Source organism: Octopus sinensis, linkage group LG13, assembly GCF_006345805.1.
Source record: "Octopus sinensis linkage group LG13, ASM634580v1, whole genome shotgun sequence".
Taxonomy (NCBI): Eukaryota; Metazoa; Mollusca; class Cephalopoda; order Octopoda; family Octopodidae; genus Octopus; species Octopus sinensis.
Genome location: NC_043009.1, coordinates 34,069,174 through 34,087,859, shown reverse-complemented (window position 1 = coordinate 34,087,859; position 18,686 = coordinate 34,069,174). Strand labels below are relative to the sequence as shown.

Sequence of the window (18,686 nt, the reverse complement as noted above, 5' to 3'; positions counted from 1 at the left end):
GTGTAAAAAATTCTTGGGATTTGGAAAGTACCACCTTAGTTCAAGGGAAGTGAACAGCTGGTGAGCTGGCAGAGTCATTAGCACGCCAGGCGAAATGCTTAGCGGTATTTTGCCTACCGCTACGTTCTGAGTTCAAATTCCGCTGAGGTCGACTTTGCCTTTCATCCTTTCGGGGTCGATTAAATAAGTACCAGTTACGCACTGGGGGTCGATATAATCGACTTAATCCGTTTGTCTGTCCTTGTTTGTCCCTTCTGTGTGTAGCCCCTTGTGGGCAGTAAAAAAATAGGTATTTTGCCTGCCGCTATGTTCTGAGTTCTAATTCCACTGAGGTCAACTTAGCCTTTCATTCTTTCAAGGTTGATAAAATGAGTACCAGTTACACACTGGGGTCAATGTAGTTGACTCGTCCCACCTCCCCAAGCTGCCCTTGTGGCAAAAATTTGAAAGAATTAGTGATACCTCCGGCAACAAGTTGAGTATGCAATATATAGAAATATTCTTTTTACATATAATAAAATGCAATGTGTGTCTCTTGGGTCAGTGAAGGCGCATGGCTCAGTGGTTAGAGCGTCAAGCTTACGATCGGGCTGCGTGTTGTGTTCTTGAGCAAGACACTTTATTTCACGTTGCTCCAATTCACTCAGCTGTACAAATGAGTTGCGACATCATGGGTGCCAAGCTGTATCGGCCTTTGCCTTTCCCTTGGATAACACTGGTGGCGTGGAGAGGAGAGGCCGGTATGCATGGGTGACTGCTGGTCTTCCATAAATCACCTTGCTCAGACTTGTGACAAGGAGGGTAACTTTCTAGGTGCAATCCCATGGTCAGTGTCGTGACCGAAGGGAGTCCCGAGTCTCTTGGGTCAATCTGGTAAAGGGAGACTAAAATAGCAAATAGTGTGGGAGTGAGTGACAGTCAGGAGTATAAATGCTGATGGACTGTAGTAATCACTAAAGTCACCGGTATTTTAATAAAAATAACGTGCTAGTGTATCTCAGGCAACATAGTTGTGGTCTAGTACAGAGACCACAAGGTAACGCCCTTTCACACTGCCTCAGCTTTTCATTTTTTCAATCTTTTCATTTTTCACTTTTCATTTCTCAGTTGTTACTTTCTTCTACCTGTTCATTCCCCCTGTTATGCCCACAACTTATACTAACTTCTCTTAGCTTAGCGTCCTGTTTCATTCCGACACTACACTTCGCTCTCTCCTTTCACCTTCCCAACCTCTCCTGTACTTTAATAAAAATGAAATAAAATTTTTATTGTAAACTATATTTATGAAAGAAGTCTGTCGTATACATACCTGTGTGTGTGTGTGTGTGTGTGTTTGTGCCTGTGTTTGTCCCACACCACCGCTTGGTTTGTTTATGTCGCCATAACTAAGAGGGTTGGCAAAAAAGACTGATAGAATAAGTACCATGCTTAAAATATAAGTACTGGGATATAGGGCTTAAAAAATAAGTGTTTGGATAGGGTGGGGTTCATTCAACTAGAACTCCTATTTACATGGTTGCAGTCCAATGACTAAAACAAAGAAAAGAAAAGTTGTATATATATATATATGTGTGTGTGTGTGTGTGTATACTGGTGTGAATACACTATCTTTAAGATAATATATATTACTTTTTATATCATTGTATCATATATTCCTATAGTATATGTGCATAAGTATACACGTGGCATGCTGGTGGGAATAGTGTTCAAAGAAGGATAGTGTATGTAACATATCTGAAGATGGTTGTTCTACACTTTAAGTGTGGTTTAAAGGAGATTTGACTGCTATTGAAAGGAATACTATGTGCATTATCAAAGTATACTGGAATTTTTATATGTTATGCATGAATTTTCTTAGATTAACGTAAAATCCTCAAATTATTCCTGTCATTTTAGTGAGCCCATCAGGTACATTTGTTTCATTGGAAAATCCTACAAATTATGCTCTGAGAGTCTGGTATCTTTACAATAGCTGTGAGGGATCTGTATTGTTTGTTCTTTGTGTTACTGGATATCTATTCACAATCTGAAAGTATTTAATGAATGCAAATGAAGTAATAAGATGATAATTTATTTTCAAATGCAGAGACACTGTTAGAGCAGCAGAAACATTGGGTAAAGTACCCTTATAATGTAGAAAAATTTGTCAACAAATAACCATGGGACTTAAACCCACATCTCTTGAAGATTCCAGCCAAGTACTTTGCCATTAAGCTAGTCTTCCCACCAACAAATCAATCCACTTTTTAGATGCTGTAAACCTAACTGTACAACCACATGTATATAAATATAAACAAACTAACATTTGTTTTTTATAAGTGCTGAAATATGTATTGAAAGATGCAAATAAGATGATAATTTACTTTCGAATGCAGAGACACCATTAGAATAACAGAAACAGGTAGATTACCCTTACAAAGCAGAAAAAATTGTCAACAATCAACCATGGGAATCAAACCCACATGTCTTGAAGACTCTAGCCAAGTGCTTTATATACATGTGGTTGTACATTTAGCTTTATGGTATCTAAAAAGCAGATTGATTTGTCTGCGGGTAGTTTAGCTTAAAGGTAAAGCATTTGGCTGGAGTCTTCAAAAATAAATCAGCATCTTATTTATATATTACAATACGCATTTTGGTGCTTATAAAAAACAAATGTTTGTTTATATTTATATACACATGGAAGTAACACTAATTTTGAAAGAAACTATTAAAACTGACATTATGAAAAAGTTAATGAACTTAAAATAAAAGAAATATTTTTACCTGGATTATTTTTTTTTTTAATCTATTGCTGTTATGCTGAATCTTTTTGTCTTTTGATGGGGTTGGTTATGTTAAAGTTATTGCATAAGTATGATTTCATTATTTGTGCATTCTCAATAGAAGTCATAATCATCATTATTATTTAATGTCCATTTTCCATAGGTTGGACACTTTGATAGGATCTGGCAAGACAGAAAACTATGTCAAGCTCCAGTGTCTGCTTTGGTATGGTTTCTATGGCTTGATGCCCATCCTAACACCAACCACTTTGCAGAATGTACTGTGTGCTTTTAATGTAGCACCAGCACAGTGGCATGGTCTCTTCAGTTGGGTGCCCTGTGTAATGTCAACAATTTTTACATGACACCAGCACCAGTGGGATCTCCAAGTATTTTCCAAGAACAAGATCCTTTGAGTGGTGAGAAGCTTAAGTATAATAGAGGAATTGAGATAAGTTTTTTGCTGTTGAGGAGATACATGGTAACCCAGTTAAGAAAGAACAGCTAGAAAGATAGGAAGTGACCGTTAGAGAGGAAGATAGGGAGACATAGCTACCCCAATTACGAAAGAAAAAAGAAAGAATGGAGGATAAAAAGAGGTTTATATACCATACATGTTTGAGTATTTTATAGTTACAATAAGCTAGATTGCTTTCAAACTTCAAATTCACTCCACGCTTTTAAAATTGTTGTTTTGTTGATTCCATATTTTGTAATTTGTGTGTAAATGACACCAAACCTGATGCGGTGATAAATACTGTTTGCTGTATTGTTGGTTTCATATTTCATTGTCAGAAGAGTCTTTCTAAATGAGAACTTTCTTGTAAACAACATTCTTTGTGAAATGTTTGTTGTTCAGTCCTGGAACCCTTGTGGGCACTCTAGAGAAGGCAACATATCTTTGTCCATGTGTGAATATGGGCTTTGGTAAAAGCAATTTTTCATGTTTGTCCTTGTCATTGCTAATTTAATTGTTATTTAACTAATGTAAATGGTAGCTTTTCACCTACTGAAGAAAGTGTAACTCTCAATATAGATAGTTTTTCTGTGATGTGGACCTTCAGTTATTATTGCCTTAATGACTTTTTCTTGAATGTCTTAAATAACTAAACATGTAGCATTACACTTGCAATTAGCCTGGTCAATTATAAGAGAATTATTGCATTAGTCTTTAATTTTAATATGTGTGATGGTAAGCCTGAAATATTTAGTGTATTTAAGTACTCTGTAGTGAATTCTGAAGGGTTATCCTGATGCTAACATTGATCATTACAAAAGAGAACCTTTTTTCCTTATGGAAACAGTTTTAGATTTCCCTCATTGATGAGATCAATATCAATATTTTTGGGTACTAAAACAATCTTTGAAAGTCTATCTGGCTCTGTAATGTATTCCTGTATGACATTTTAACTGAAAACTGAGAAAATGAGGTCATTGAAATCATGAACAACATTAGATCCCTGGGGTATAATAATTTCACCATTTGCTTCAACGGAACCACTTCCTACATGGAGTATAAAGTTGTTGAACTGAATTTGGTTGTGTTGATCTGAATTTTGTGCATATGATTTTAAACTGCGTATTTTGTCTGTTAAATTCTTTTAACATGTTTCCATAAGGATGAATTATTAAAGCTGCTATCTACTCTCTGTGGTCTGCTTCCATGTTTAATGACATAATATTTGTCGAAAATCCCCACCGAAAGTTATTACTTTTCCTCCAAATAGAACATGTTCAAACCTGGAGTTAAACATCTTCATAAGATCCCTTATCTTCTATCCAATGCCTCTGGGAAGAAACATCCCAGATTATAACATCAGCCTGAATGATTGTTGCTTTGTCACTCCGTATGGATACATTACATGTGACACCATTAAGTGGATTGAAGGGAAGGGAGAAAGCAGAAAAAGCCATTATACCCACCAGCAAGTAGCAATGCAGCTATGGCAGATAATGCAGTTGATATTGCAATCTTTCCTTCTTTGTGGACATAAGAGAAAATGACATCATAAAGTTTTACCTGACTAACCTGGCCCATCAATAAACAAAGTTTTAGCAGTGAAAATTTTGTGATTGAGTATCTGCTTTTGAATTGTTAATTGCCTCTTTAATGATCTGGAATGTTACTTGTTGACCACAATTTAAGTTTTGACATTTTTATCAAAGAAATTCTTTTGTTCAATCTGTGGAAAATTTCTAAGATCTAGCAGAATGAATGGTTTGCCTGTACTAATGTTAAAAGTATTCATATTTGATGTACTCATAGAGAGGAGAATTGTTTGATGTTCAACCATATTCTCTTAAAATAAGTTCAGTTTTTTGTAATGTATGTGGTTCTATGCTATCATTGATATCTTCCGCTGCTAAAGCAGTTATCTGATCTGAAAGTTGCCTCTCAAATGCTGTAAATAATTTGTCTGAGCAGAAAAATATTTGCAGCTGATATGGAGTTGCTGAAACATTTGCAAACTCCGTAGTCAGATGGTTATTCACAGTCATCATTTGATAAGTCTAGTTTCACTGCAGTCTCTTTCTAAATGTAGAAAACTACACCATTAATAGCTCTCATATCTTCGTGTGATGTAGCTCCAGGAATATGATGCAATAAAGCTCTCAGAATCGCTCCTGTTCCTTCAGTGAAACAAAGTAAATATGCCCAATTGCATGTGTATTATTTCTGAGGTGCCACATTTTCTCAGTATTATTCCATGTGTGTAATTCAGAGAAATGTGCAAATGACTTAGCTGGTGTCATGCATGTGGATAACATGTTGAATATCATCATCATCATTAAAGTAAGCATATTACTGTTAGACTGGTACATTATTAAAGCTGCTATCTACTCTCTGTGGTCTGCTTCCATGTTTAATGACATAATATTTGTCAAAAATCCCCACCGAAGGTTATTACTTTTCCTCCAAATAGAACCCCAAAAAATAAAAGGCAAAGTTGACCTCAAGTAGCATTTGAATAGTAATACTATCCTTTCTACTATAGGCATAAGGCCTTAAGTTTTTTTAGTGGGGAGGGAGAGGAGTTGATTATTTTGATATCAGGCACAACTTGTATTTGTTTTATTAATCCCAAAAGAATGAAAGCTAAAGTCAGCCTTGGCAGGAATTTGAGCTCAAGAGAGAAAGAGATGGAAGAAAATGCTGCTAAATGACATGCTAATGATTCTGCTAGATCAGAAATTTTGTTGGGGAGGTAACAGGCAATTAAATTGACATAAATACAGGTGTTGATTAAATCAACTCCAGTACTTGATTAATATTTTATTTTATTGACCTCAGAAGGATGGTGGATTATTTTGAATGGAAAGAACTAAAATAAATTCTACAAGTTATACTATCTCATGCTTTAAGGATTCTATCAATCTAATAATGATTATAATTGTTTTTGATATAGACACAAGGCTTAAAATTTAGGGGATGTGTTTAGTTGATTAAATTAACTCCCATACTTGACTGCTACTTTATTTTATTGATCCCCAGATGAATGAAAGGCAAAGTTGACCTTGGTAGCATTTGTACTTAGAACATAAAGTGCTATATGTAACTAAACACTGCAATAACTCCCACCACTCCCATCACTTCAGCATTAGTTATACATCTCAACCACTTCCGATTCAGGAATTCTGGATTAAATACTGATGATAATTAGAACTAAAGAGGCATTTGTTTACATCCCAGCAAAAGAGGAATTATTGCTGTTGTTGACTCTAAAAGGCCAATGCAGTTTGTCTTTATGTGCAGTAATAAATTTTTCTGTTACCCCTCATAGCTTTTTTAATTTTTGGAATTTCCAAGGTGGCCAGCTGGCAGAAATGTTAGCACATCAGGTGAAATGCTTAGCAGTATTTCGTCTGTCTTTACATTTTGAATTCAAAATCTGCTGAGGTCGACTTTGCCTTCCATCCTTTCGGGGTCGATAATTTAAGCACCAGTTGTGTACTAGGGTTGATCTAATTGACTGGCTCCCACCTCCAAAAGTTTGGGCATTGTGTGTAGAGTAGAAAAGAATTTTTGGAATTTTCAGAAAATTTTTGTGTATGTGTCTTTCACACACAGGAATTCTTACAAAATTCCGAAGAATAAAGTTATGAGTAAGGAGTTATATGGGGTATCTGCCCTTTCGTTTTTCACGACTGAATGTTCAATTACAGTTTCCTTTTCTTTTTCTCTTTGTAATTTTTCACATTACATGCCTGTTCAAATGTTTCACATGACTTATTCCTTAAAACTTATTAAAACTTTTGTCATTGAATGTTTTGTTGTAATGTTGTCATCAAGCAGAAATTGCCAGCTTCCTAGTGCTAATTCTGATTGGGTAAAAATCATCAAACATTAAACCTCTGTAACATTTTTCTAAAACTTTTCTGGGACAAGTGAATAATAGCTTTAGATTCAGGGTGAAAAATTTCACCAATGTACCAAATTTGAAAATTTTCACTTAAGTTCAAAATTTCAAAAAGTGAAGGCCGACAGAAATGATCATTAACACATTGTATTTTGTTGGTAATTTTTACTGTGTCTGCATGTTTGAGCCTTATTTCTTCATATGTTTCTAATTTACTTTATTTAATACTCTTTATAACTTTTACCTTGTTCATCTCTAAGGTTTTGTTTGCTATCAACCTTTCCCACCCTTTTAACTTCAAGGTATAAAATACTGATACATGAAGTTTATAAACATTAACTTCGACTTTCTTTACCTCTCTCACTCTTGTTCTATTATTTTTTCCTCTCTGTTCTTTTTCTCATAGCAGCCTTTTTTCTTTTTATCTACTTGCTTTTATTCATTTTTTTTTCTGTAGACCTAATTAGCCTTTATTTTGATTTTTAATTTTGGTGGAATTCTGGTTTAAGCACCCTATATAACCCCTTGTGATTTTTTTATTTTTGGAATTTTCAGAAAATGTTTGTGTATTTGTGTGCTACACACAGGAATTCATACGATTATGAAAAAAAAATTTCTTTTTAAAATTTTTTAAAAATCAGAAATTTTTGATTAAATCCCTATGGGGAGAAAGATTTTGAAAAACATCAATACGTCCAAGTGACAAAGAAAGGCGGTAAGTATATGGTAAGCATAAAATGTGCTAAAAATAACAGCTAAATAGCCCTTAAATCTCACCAAATAAATTTTTGGTGGGGTTTTGCATCATCTTTTAATTCCTATATGTAGAACACAAATTCATAAAAAATTTCTGAAAATTCAAAAGAAATAAAAAAGTTATGAGGGGTTATATGAATGAAAAAAATTCATACATTTTCAAAACTGTTTTTTCATAAAAGGATGCCCCCAATCATTTTGAAGGGTGTAATGAAAAGAAAAAGGAAAAGTATCTGTCAAAACAAAGAAATTCCAACTTACATGGTCTTTCTGATCCAAAGCATTGCACCAAGCTTTAGTAACAGTCGATGGCTCTGTAAGTGAGCCATCTTGGCTCCACGTAGTGATGCTGTCAACAAGATCAACTTGGATCTCTTGCAGCTGTTGCCCAGGCAGGAGCAGTCTTTCAAATTCCTCGACGCTGTCATTGATCAGGACTGGGTTGTGGTTTTTCTGGCTGAGTTCCTGAACTCACTGCAGCCCATCTGGGATGCTGCCTCACTGCTTAACACTTGAAAGGGGGGCCCCAATCATGCTGCTCAGGAATCTGCCAGTGGTACATAAAAAGCACCCACTATACTCTCGGAGTTGTTGGCGTTAGGAAGGGCATCCAGCTGTAGAAACATTGCCAGATCAGATTGGAGCCTGGTGCAGCTGTTGGTTCTCCAGACTGCAGTCAAACCATCCGACCCATGCCATCATGGAAAACGGACGTTAAACGATGATATATATATATATATATATATATATATATCACCGTGACCGACCAGGCTATCAGATGTTGCTACACATCGCTGGTCACAATGCGCTTTGCATTGTTTTAGCCTTCAAATGATGGCACCCCACTGGCTAAGCAAGCAGGCCAACAGAAGAAAGAGTGAGAGAAAGTTGTGGCGAAAGAGTACAGCAGGGATCGCCCCCCCCCCTGCCAGAGCCACGTGGAGCTTTAGGTGTTTTCGTTCAATAAACACTCACAACGCTTGGTCTGGGAATCGAAACCACGATCCTATGACCGTGAGTCTGCTGCCGTAACCACTGGGCCATTGCACCTCCACACACACACACACACACACAACACACACACACACATATATATATATATATATATATATATATATATTATATATATATATATTATTTAGATGATTTAATAATTACATATATAAGATGTATGTATATGATACATATATTATACAAAACCACATTAAAATGCAAATCCCAAACTGAAAAAAACATAAACATGAGTGAAGAAAGGAAAAAAAGAAAAAAAAGAAAAAAAACATCAATTCAACACAAAGTACTTTAATTAGTAGCACAACACATGGTTCAATGGAACCTACTGAAGCAAGCCAATATGCTTGCAGCATTATGATGAGCTTGCAAGGCTAAGGTATTGGAACAGCCTAGGACCCACATGGACTTCACATGACAGATTGCCCTTGATAGGGCAAAACTGCCATGATGACAAGAAACCTGCTCCCGTCCCTCCAAACATCTCAAATGCCACAGGCTGGAAGAATATTCAGGAGTCCTGATACTTAAGGATTTTGTTCCATTCAACTACAGAAGCAATGACCTTCCCATTTACTGCAGCATCCAGGATGTGGGAGGGGGAAAAGGAGTCACAGACTATAATGACCCAGATGAGACACCTACCTCTTACCTAGGGACAAATGGTAAGACCGTCTGGCCTCTTCCCATCACTTCAGAATATTCTCAGCTCCCTGTACACACACAGACATATTTATATCTATATTTTATATGCTTGAGAATGTTGATGTAATATCTATTATATAAGTAGCAAGATTATGGAACAGTTTTAAATGAATGGAATAAACATGTGTTCTCTCACCTCATTTCTCTTATCTATTCTATTCATATGTGTGTGTGTGTGTGTGTATGTGTGTGTGTGCATATGTGTATAGATATACACACATACATAAACATAAAGTAAATAGTAGTATCCAAGCAAAGTGGTGGTGGTAGTTTGTATGAGCAATTATTGAATATAAATAGTTGAAAGGTAAAAGAAATTGGGGATGAACATGTTGAATATGCATTCAGTCCCTTTTGTATTATTATATTTTTAGAATGTCTTAGAAATCCTGTTATCAACAAAAAAGATTATAATTTTCTCTCAAAATAGCTTTTAAAAATTTCAGTCCCCACCCAAATTTTTTGTTTTATGCTTTTTGCAAAAATGCTTTTTTAGAATTCTACTGACAAAGTGTAGAGAATATGATTCTGAAAAGAAAAAAAAAATGTCAAAATTTTGATTTTGCTAGAATCCTGCCACTTTACCTTTTGGCTTTTAGAATAATTTTCTCATGCCTATACAATATTCCAGATGTTTTTAAAACTCTATTGCTCATTTTCACATGTGTGGGTGTTTGTCAAACCAGTAGATGAAAAGAGAGAGGCCTCAATATCATTATTCAGCTTGCCAGAAATAACAGCCAAAGTACTGAGAAATAATTTTCCAAAAATTTCACTTTTTTATTTTATTTTCTCTCCTGGCTTTTGGAATAACACCCTCCCCACAAATTTGTAATGCATCAGCACAATTGTTTCTACTCACCCAAATCAACCTTCACTGAAATAATACTAAATTTTTTTTTACCCATCTCCCACTCCTTTAATGAGAAACCAAAATAGAATCTGCTTTCATTGCCATAGTGTTGGGCAAAGCTTGAACATTTCACATCATCTTTAGCAACCAACTCAAATAGCTATGTCTTCACAGATTCTTATAGACTTGCAGTTTGTTCCTGCTCCCAACTAAAAATGTTCCTAACCAATTGGAACGTTTCTTAGCCTTCAGTTATAGTTCTGTTTATATCCAGGATACATTATAACAATATTTTCCATAGGGGAAAATGAGCCCCAGATTGTTGTGAGGATTGAAAAGAGGTGGGACAGACAAATTGTCATGTTTTTGAAAACATCACGATATGTTCAACACAATTGAATTGATGAGACTCACAGTTTGCTTAAGGTGTTTCTCAGGTGTGAACCTGGTCAGACTCCTTTTACTTCAAACTGATTCACTCATATTTCCTGCACTGCTTTCCGATTGATATAATTTAATTTATATACTACTGCTTTATTGGTAATTTTCCTCCTCTGTCTGAAGACAGGGGAGGAAAATTGATATAGTTTTTCATTGATATAATTTTACTTTTTGACAGTTTATAAAAAGTGGATGAGCAGGAAAATACTGATAAAGGAGCATTAGTATTCTGTTATGATGTGTTGTGCACATCGGGTGAAGAGATAGCATTACCCTAATAAATATTTGAATATGGTTATCTAGAATAACTTTTCGCAGAATTAATATGTTCACACAGAATGCACTCCATACTACTCCAAATGTAGTTGCAATATTAAAGTAACACAGCAACCAATATGCATGATCAACACAGTCAACTACACTCTCAACTACCATGCTGTCAGCTACTACTATCAACTCCTCTGTCAACTACCAACACTTTGCATAGTTTCTTTTATTGAAATGCATTAGTCCACTTTCAGTTACATGGGGGTGGTCAGGATCTTTCCACAACATCTTTTTGAGAATTAACCTCCCATAACTTCTCCCCTTTTTGTTAATTAAACCCTGCCCAGATTTTAATCTCTCTTACACTTAGGGTCTAATTCCAGTATTTCAATTCTTTTCCTTTTTCTGGTACTTGAATGTGTAGTTTCAATTTGTTTCGGTGTTGATACCTCAAACATGTCATAAAAAACTTCCAAGGGAATTTCATCTCTCATGACCATTTCTTCAGAAAATCTTTTTTTTTTAAGTTTATATACCTTTTATTGATAGATTATCTTTTTTTGATAGATTATCTAGTGGAGCACTTACCTTGTGCACATTTGGTTTATTAAATTTTTTAAAAATAGGCTTGTAAGGTAGATATATTTGTCGGAGGGGGACATATTTTTAATTGCATCTGCCCTCAATGGATCTGGTCAACAACCATTTTTATCAATGATTTGTCCTAAATATTTAATTTTAGGTAAGGAAAATTCACATTTCTCCTCACTCAGTATGTAACCATAATCTCTTATTTTTTTTTTTTTTGAAAAACACATTTCACATGCTTGACATGCTGATTGTGGGATTCACTTTTAATTAATATATCATCCATGTAAGCCATCGTGAAGTCACACTCTGCAAGCATCATATCCATCATTTGTTGGAATATAGCTGGAGCAACTTTTATGCTAAGTGAAAACTGGTTAAATTTGTACAGACCTTTATGGGTATTAATTGTTAGAAGTTGGGTACACTCGTCTTTCACTTGTATTTGTAAGTGCACATCAGAAAAATCTAATTTTGAGAACAGTTTATCACCATTTAGTTTAGAAATGTTCTCTGGGCTAGGTAATTAGTAGTTATACTGTTTTAAACATCCATTTAGTCCTGTCAAGAAATCTGCACATGCACAAATTTTATTGTTCTTTTTAACATAAACTGTTGGAGACGCCCAGTGTGAATAGTCAATCTTTTCAATCTCTCCCATTTTTTCCAGTCTGTCTAATTCCTTATTCACGAATTCCTGCAAATGGTACATTATGTCTGGGTGTGAAAACTGGTAATGAATTTTCTTTTACCTGAAATGTGGCTTTAAATTTATTGCATCAACCCAACTTGTCCGAAAAACCATCATGGAATAACCTTTTCACATCTTTTTTTAAATTTTCTATAGTGTACCTGCAACCACTAACACTACAACACCAACTGCATATATATACAAGGGGGTACCCAAAAGAAACCGAAATTTTGCAATATATTTTATTCGCTTAGTTTTACACTTTTATCGCCTTCAAAGTATTCTCCATTTGAAGCAATGCCTCAGTCCAATCACATTTTCCACTATTCAAAAGCAGTGTTGGAACTCTTGTGAAGTGATGCCTTTGAACACCTCTGTCATTTTTTTTTCTTCACCTCTTCCATGTCTGCAAATTCCATAGCACCAGCTTTCATCACTGTAATGATCTTTGAAAAAAGGTCCAGATCAACTTCCAACAGTTCTTTCAGTTCATGACATGCATTCAGTAGTGATGGCTCTTGATCTTCCACCAACAAGCAAGGCACAAATTTTGCTGCAACTCTTTCCATTTGCAATTTCTCACTCAAAATTTGTTGGAAGAAGCTCCAGGACACACCAATCATATCAACAAGATCATCAGTTGTTCAGTGACAGTCCACCAAAATCATTTCATGAATTTTCATGTTTTCATTTGTTCGGGAGGTTGATGGTCGTCCTGAACAATGTTGGTCTTCAAACGACAAGTGACCATTTCTAAAGCATGGAAACCACTCATAAACTTGCGTTTTGCTCATGACAGCATCCCTGTAAGCTGTTTGAAGCATGACAACTGTTTCGGCCATTATTTTGTCTGGCAGAAAACAGAATTTCACAGAAGCTGTTCCTTCATTTCAGGCATCAGAAAAATTGATGAGCAGGGGAGAATCACTGCAAAACAAAAACACATCATGTGGCAGTACAGCCTCACTCACCACTGTCTGTTGGTAGACTGATGCCTGAGGGTCACATCAAGTGGCTTCTAGCAGTGGAAGCCTGAACTACAACAGGCTTGTCCTACAGAGAACATTCCCGGTTACTTTTGGGTACCCTCCTGTATATAAGGTCAGCAGCAAACAAGTTCAAAACACAATACAATCAGCACACATACTTCATGCAATCCAAAGAGGAAAGATGATGTTTCACTATCTAAACATATATAGACACATATATAGATACTCCATTTAGCATTAACTGGAAACTATTGTCCCATGCACAACCACAAAACCATTGAAAGCCATTGAAAACAAGGACTTATGTGCTGGAGCAGCCACCTGATGAAACAAGACTCCTTTCAACAGTTTTCCTGGGCCTTTGGTCTTGATGACCTTTCATTACTGCCTCAACAAGTTGGCATAGTACTCTCCATTGATAGTGTTGCCCTTTTGAAGATAGTCAATAAACACAATGCCCTTTGAATACACACACAAAAAAAAAATTGAGACCATTTCCTTCCCTTCAGATGAAATAACCTTGGCCTTCTTTGGAACATTGGGAAGGGGTGACTCCACCTCATGGATTGTCTCTTTGTCTCTGGTGCAAAGTGATGAAGCCAACACTCTGGGTTAGGAAATATTCAAGGAAATCATTTGGATCTGCCTCACACAATGTCAAATTTTTTCATGGAGTGTTCAACTTGATGCACTTTTGATCAGAAGATGTGACACCCACTGAAGCAGAAACCTTCATCATGCCAAGTTCATTGTGCAGAATATTCCCAACACTCATAAGATATACTAACAGCATTGGTTATTTGATTTATAGTCAATCACTTGTCATCCATCACCATATGTTGAACATGAACATTGTTTTCCTCAGTGGTGGCAGTTGCAGTATGTCCAGCCTTGGGTCATCTTCAGGACTCTTTCTTCCCCTCTTAGATTCAGTGCTCCACTTTTGCACTGTTGATAAAGCTAGAGTGTCATCCCATAATGTAGTAACCATGTCAGCATGAATGTCCTTGGGGGCTAAACCCTTTTTCTACTGGTACTTGGTAACACCATGATGCCAAATTTTGTCCCATTTTCAAGAGAAGTCACTACTGGTTATTTTGAAATTTTCTTTGAACAATCAGATGTTGGTTTACCTGGAAAGAAACAATGTAATTATTAATAAGAGGAGTTGAAATTAATGCATACAAGATTTCACAGATTTAGCATCATTCCTTCATAGTCAGCCTATGAACTTTTCAGCCTACTTTCATATGCTATTATAGTAATGTAGGTATGCTTTTGTTGGTGTATATGTATATTAGCTGAGTAGCCTGTCATTGCTGGGTAATTTTCAAAATAGAATCCGTGATATTTTAATTGTTGCGTGAGAAAGTATATATAATCTGATTATAAAATATAGTGTCTTTCAAAAACATCCTAAATTTGAAGACTATATCTCGTGTTTAAGAAAAAAAACATTTTACATTTTTATTTTTGATGAATGCTGTCACTTACTCTCTGTATCTCACACACTTTCTCTTTGCATTTTTTTGTTAGACACTGTCAAACTCTCTCTCTCTCTTTCCCTCACACACACACATCAACACACAACTTCTCTCTCTCCCTCACACACACACATTCACTGGCAAGAAGGGGATTTAACTCATGTTAGCAAACTTCAAATTTGGTAAAAGTTATGGTTGAAAATCGATTTTTACTGCTATCCGCGGGTGCCTCAGGAAAAATAAGTTGACAAAACCCAGCTAGGGTCGTGATGAACGTCCTCCTAAAATTGGGGCAACATGTGTGCTAATCTGTGGACGTGCATAAATTACATTCACACACACACACACATTCAGACTTTTATAGATATACAGATTTCAATATTTTTGTTCCTTTATTTACTTGGAGTGTTTATTAAATTGTTTTTTTTTTGTTTTATACAGGGTGTCACATTTATGAATTTCTACAAAATTTCTGAAGACTTATTTGCTGTGAAGTGGCAGAATAGGGTGAAACCTACTCCAATACTATGGCTGACATCCACCAACAATTATCTCTCCCAGATTTGTTAACGAAAATACCATAACACCTACTCCACCTCTTACTCTTTCTTCTGCTTCTTCAGCAAAAATGTCTGTGCAGGTGCAGCAGCAGAAGGTTATGAGTTCAAGTTTGGCTGATTCTCCTTCATCCGACCCAAATTTGAACAGATTACAGCAAGATACTCCAAAGATTATTAGTCAAATAATTATGGATAAAGCTGCTGATAGTAATAGGATAAAAAATAAAACCAGCATCACTTTTAACAGTGACAGCAGTAATAACAACAGCAAGAAAAGCAGCTGTCAAGAGTCTTTTCAAAATATAGAAGATTACTGGTCTGAAAGTCGCAGTACCACAGAAAAGTCCACTCAAACCAACAGGCTATCTCTGATGAGTATTCCAGGTGACTGGCTTTGGACAGAGCTGCATAGCAACAATAACAAAACCAATTTACTTGCAAACACAGACAATCTTGTTGACCCAACACAAAATTCTAACTTGAAAATGCTAACTACTTCAACGCATACAGATAATCATATTAAAGAGGAAAATTCAAATATGTGGCAGATCCCCAGCCCGGAGTTACAAGTAATGGTCAACACACATACCAATGCTGTGGTAAAACGGAAGAATTCATTAAAGTGTACCAAGAGTGATAACAAAGATCAGAAAAAAGGGAAACAAAATAAACAGGATTTTCAAAGAAAGTTGGTGGCAAGAGCTTTGCAATCATTTGCCATGAGTAATAACAAAAGCAATAATAAGAAAAATAGCATCAACAAAAATCAGAATAATTTTGATGATAACTCTTTAATCATTAGTAACAAACCAGCAATAGCAAGCCAAGAGAATTTACCTGTGATAGATTTACCTCAAGAGCAAGAATGTCCCACATTAAAACTTTCAGCAGCAGAGTGCGAAAAAGGTGGAGATTCTGATAAACCTACAGAAGTTTGCAATGAAATTATTGGGAATAAGTTTGATCTCAAAAAATCTATGATAGATGAAAAAGAAATTAACAATGCAGTTGAGTCAAAGAAACCCCCTCGTAAAAATGCAACTGTAAACAATTTTGATGATATTGCATGTTGCATAAAAATAACCCCTCCAAGTGCTCACTCAAGAAACTTGTCAATTGATTCACAACTTCCCAGGAATGCTACCTGGAGTGGCACCAAACGACTTAATATTGAAAAAAGCATTTTAGATTGGATGCATAAAAGATATTGTGCTGAGCAGTATCGGAAGAAGCGGTCATCATCAGCAGATACTGTTAATTATATTCCTGGCCAACATTTTGTTCAGGTGCTCAACAAAACACATAATGGAACTGACAATGAAAAAGAAATCCCTTTGTTTTCTGTCTACAAACTACCAAAATCTACTATTCACCTTGGTAATTACCAAACAGCGCCACCATCATTTCGCAGAGAATTCAAATATAAGCACCATGGAATTATTACCAATGGAACTCTTGATAAAGTAAGACATTCATTTTAGCTGTTTTGTTTGTTTTAAAATCATTTCTTGTTTTCTTTATATTTTATTCTTTAGCCCTTTTTATATCAACCTGAGAACTGGAAACATCTCTGCCTTGTTAAAACTCTTGTTTTAAAATGTATGCATTTAAATTAAAACCTCTCATCATAATTTTATGTAAGAACTTTCTAATAGGTTAAGTCCCAAACACCAACTTAATTAACTGATTAATGGAAATGTTTATTTTTATTTATATTGTTATATTTCCGGATGGTCACTCTTTTTTCTTTTTTGGCTATTAAACACACACAGTTTATATTCATTCTTCACTTTAGCTTTATTATTAATCTTATTTTAGTGTCCTTTGTTTGAAATCTTTCGTCACACATCTTGTGACTTCTTCAGTTACTCTCCATCCCACATGTCAGGAGGAGACACATGGAATGGAGAGTCACTGAAGAAGCCACAGGTTATGTGACGAAAGATTTCAGACAAAGGACACTAAAATAAGATTAATAAAAAAGCTGAAGTGAAGATCATATATAAAGAATGTGTGTTTATTTGGCAAAAGATCATCATCATCGTTTAACGTCTGCTTTCCATGCTAGCATGGGTTGGACGGTTCGACTGGGGTCTGAGAAGCCAGGAGGCTGCACCAGGCCCAGTCTGATCTGGCAGTGTTTCTACAGCTGGATGCATTTCCTAACGCCAACCACTCCGTGAGTGTAGTGGGTGCATTTTACATGCCACCGGCACTGGTATCACAACTGCAGTTTCCATTGATTTTTGATCGATTTCGATTTCACTTGATGAAAAAAAGATGAAAAAAAAAAAAAATGACCATCCCAAAATATAACAATGTCTGTTTCAATACAAGGAATATCTGTTTCAGCAATCAGGAATCTTGCAAAAATAATTACATTTCTTTTTATAATTCATTGTAACCTATACAGTGTTTTACATCAGAAGGTGAAGGTGTGTGGCCTAGTGGTCATGGTGTTACACTCCTGATTGAAAGATCATGGGTTTGATTCCTAGACTGGACAGTGTGTTGTGTTCTTGAGCAAAACACTTCATCTCATGCTGCTCTGTGATCAACTTGATAGAGTGGTGGTGGTGAGACTATATATCTCATAAAAATAATAGTGACAGTATTTCTGATTGTTTATTCTTTAATTCTGATCCAGAAATGCTACATTTTACTTTACTTTTTTTTCATTAACCCTACCTGAACCCTATTTCTAAGGTGATACACTGGTTGTGTTTAGATAAAGTTTGAAAATAATTAAGAATATGTTAAGGTTTAGTAAAATATCTTTGTCGTTATTAAATCTGGTGTTTGGAACATAACAAAAAGTTCTCTAACAATTTCATTACGGAATGTTTTAATTTTAATGTGAACACATATGATAGGTAAATTTTGTACTTCGGGAACAGAACAAGTAACATGAGGGCTGGAAAGGTAATTTTGATAGAATCTAATTAGAATATGATTCATTGTTTAAATCCAGTTCTTGATTTGTCTTGTCTCCACAGATACCCAGAATACATTTCTCATGTATATTTCATTTACTATAACTAATATAAAGCACCAAGGAATAGCTTAAAACTATATATATTTTGCTTCTTTTTATTTTTATCATAATTTTATTTATATATTTATGTATTGTTACAATCAAATATTAGTATGCTTCACAATTCCTTGAAAAATGCTTTAATATTAATAATCATAAGAAAAATGTTAAAATATAAATTATT

The 18,686-nt window shown here is 35.4% G+C and overlaps 1 protein-coding gene across 1 annotated transcript in view; it reads left to right on the top strand.

Moving 5' to 3' along the window:
• LOC115218406 (rho GTPase-activating protein 7) overlaps positions 1-18,686 on the top strand; it is a 229,625-nt gene that overhangs the window by 27,546 nt on the left and 183,393 nt on the right. Inside the window, exon 2 of the mRNA XM_029788198.2 lies at positions 15,350-16,931. Coding sequence (XP_029644058.1) covers positions 15,537-16,931 — 1,395 coding nt within the window. The 5' untranslated portion in view covers positions 15,350-15,536. The remainder of the gene's footprint in view (positions 1-15,349; positions 16,932-18,686) is intronic.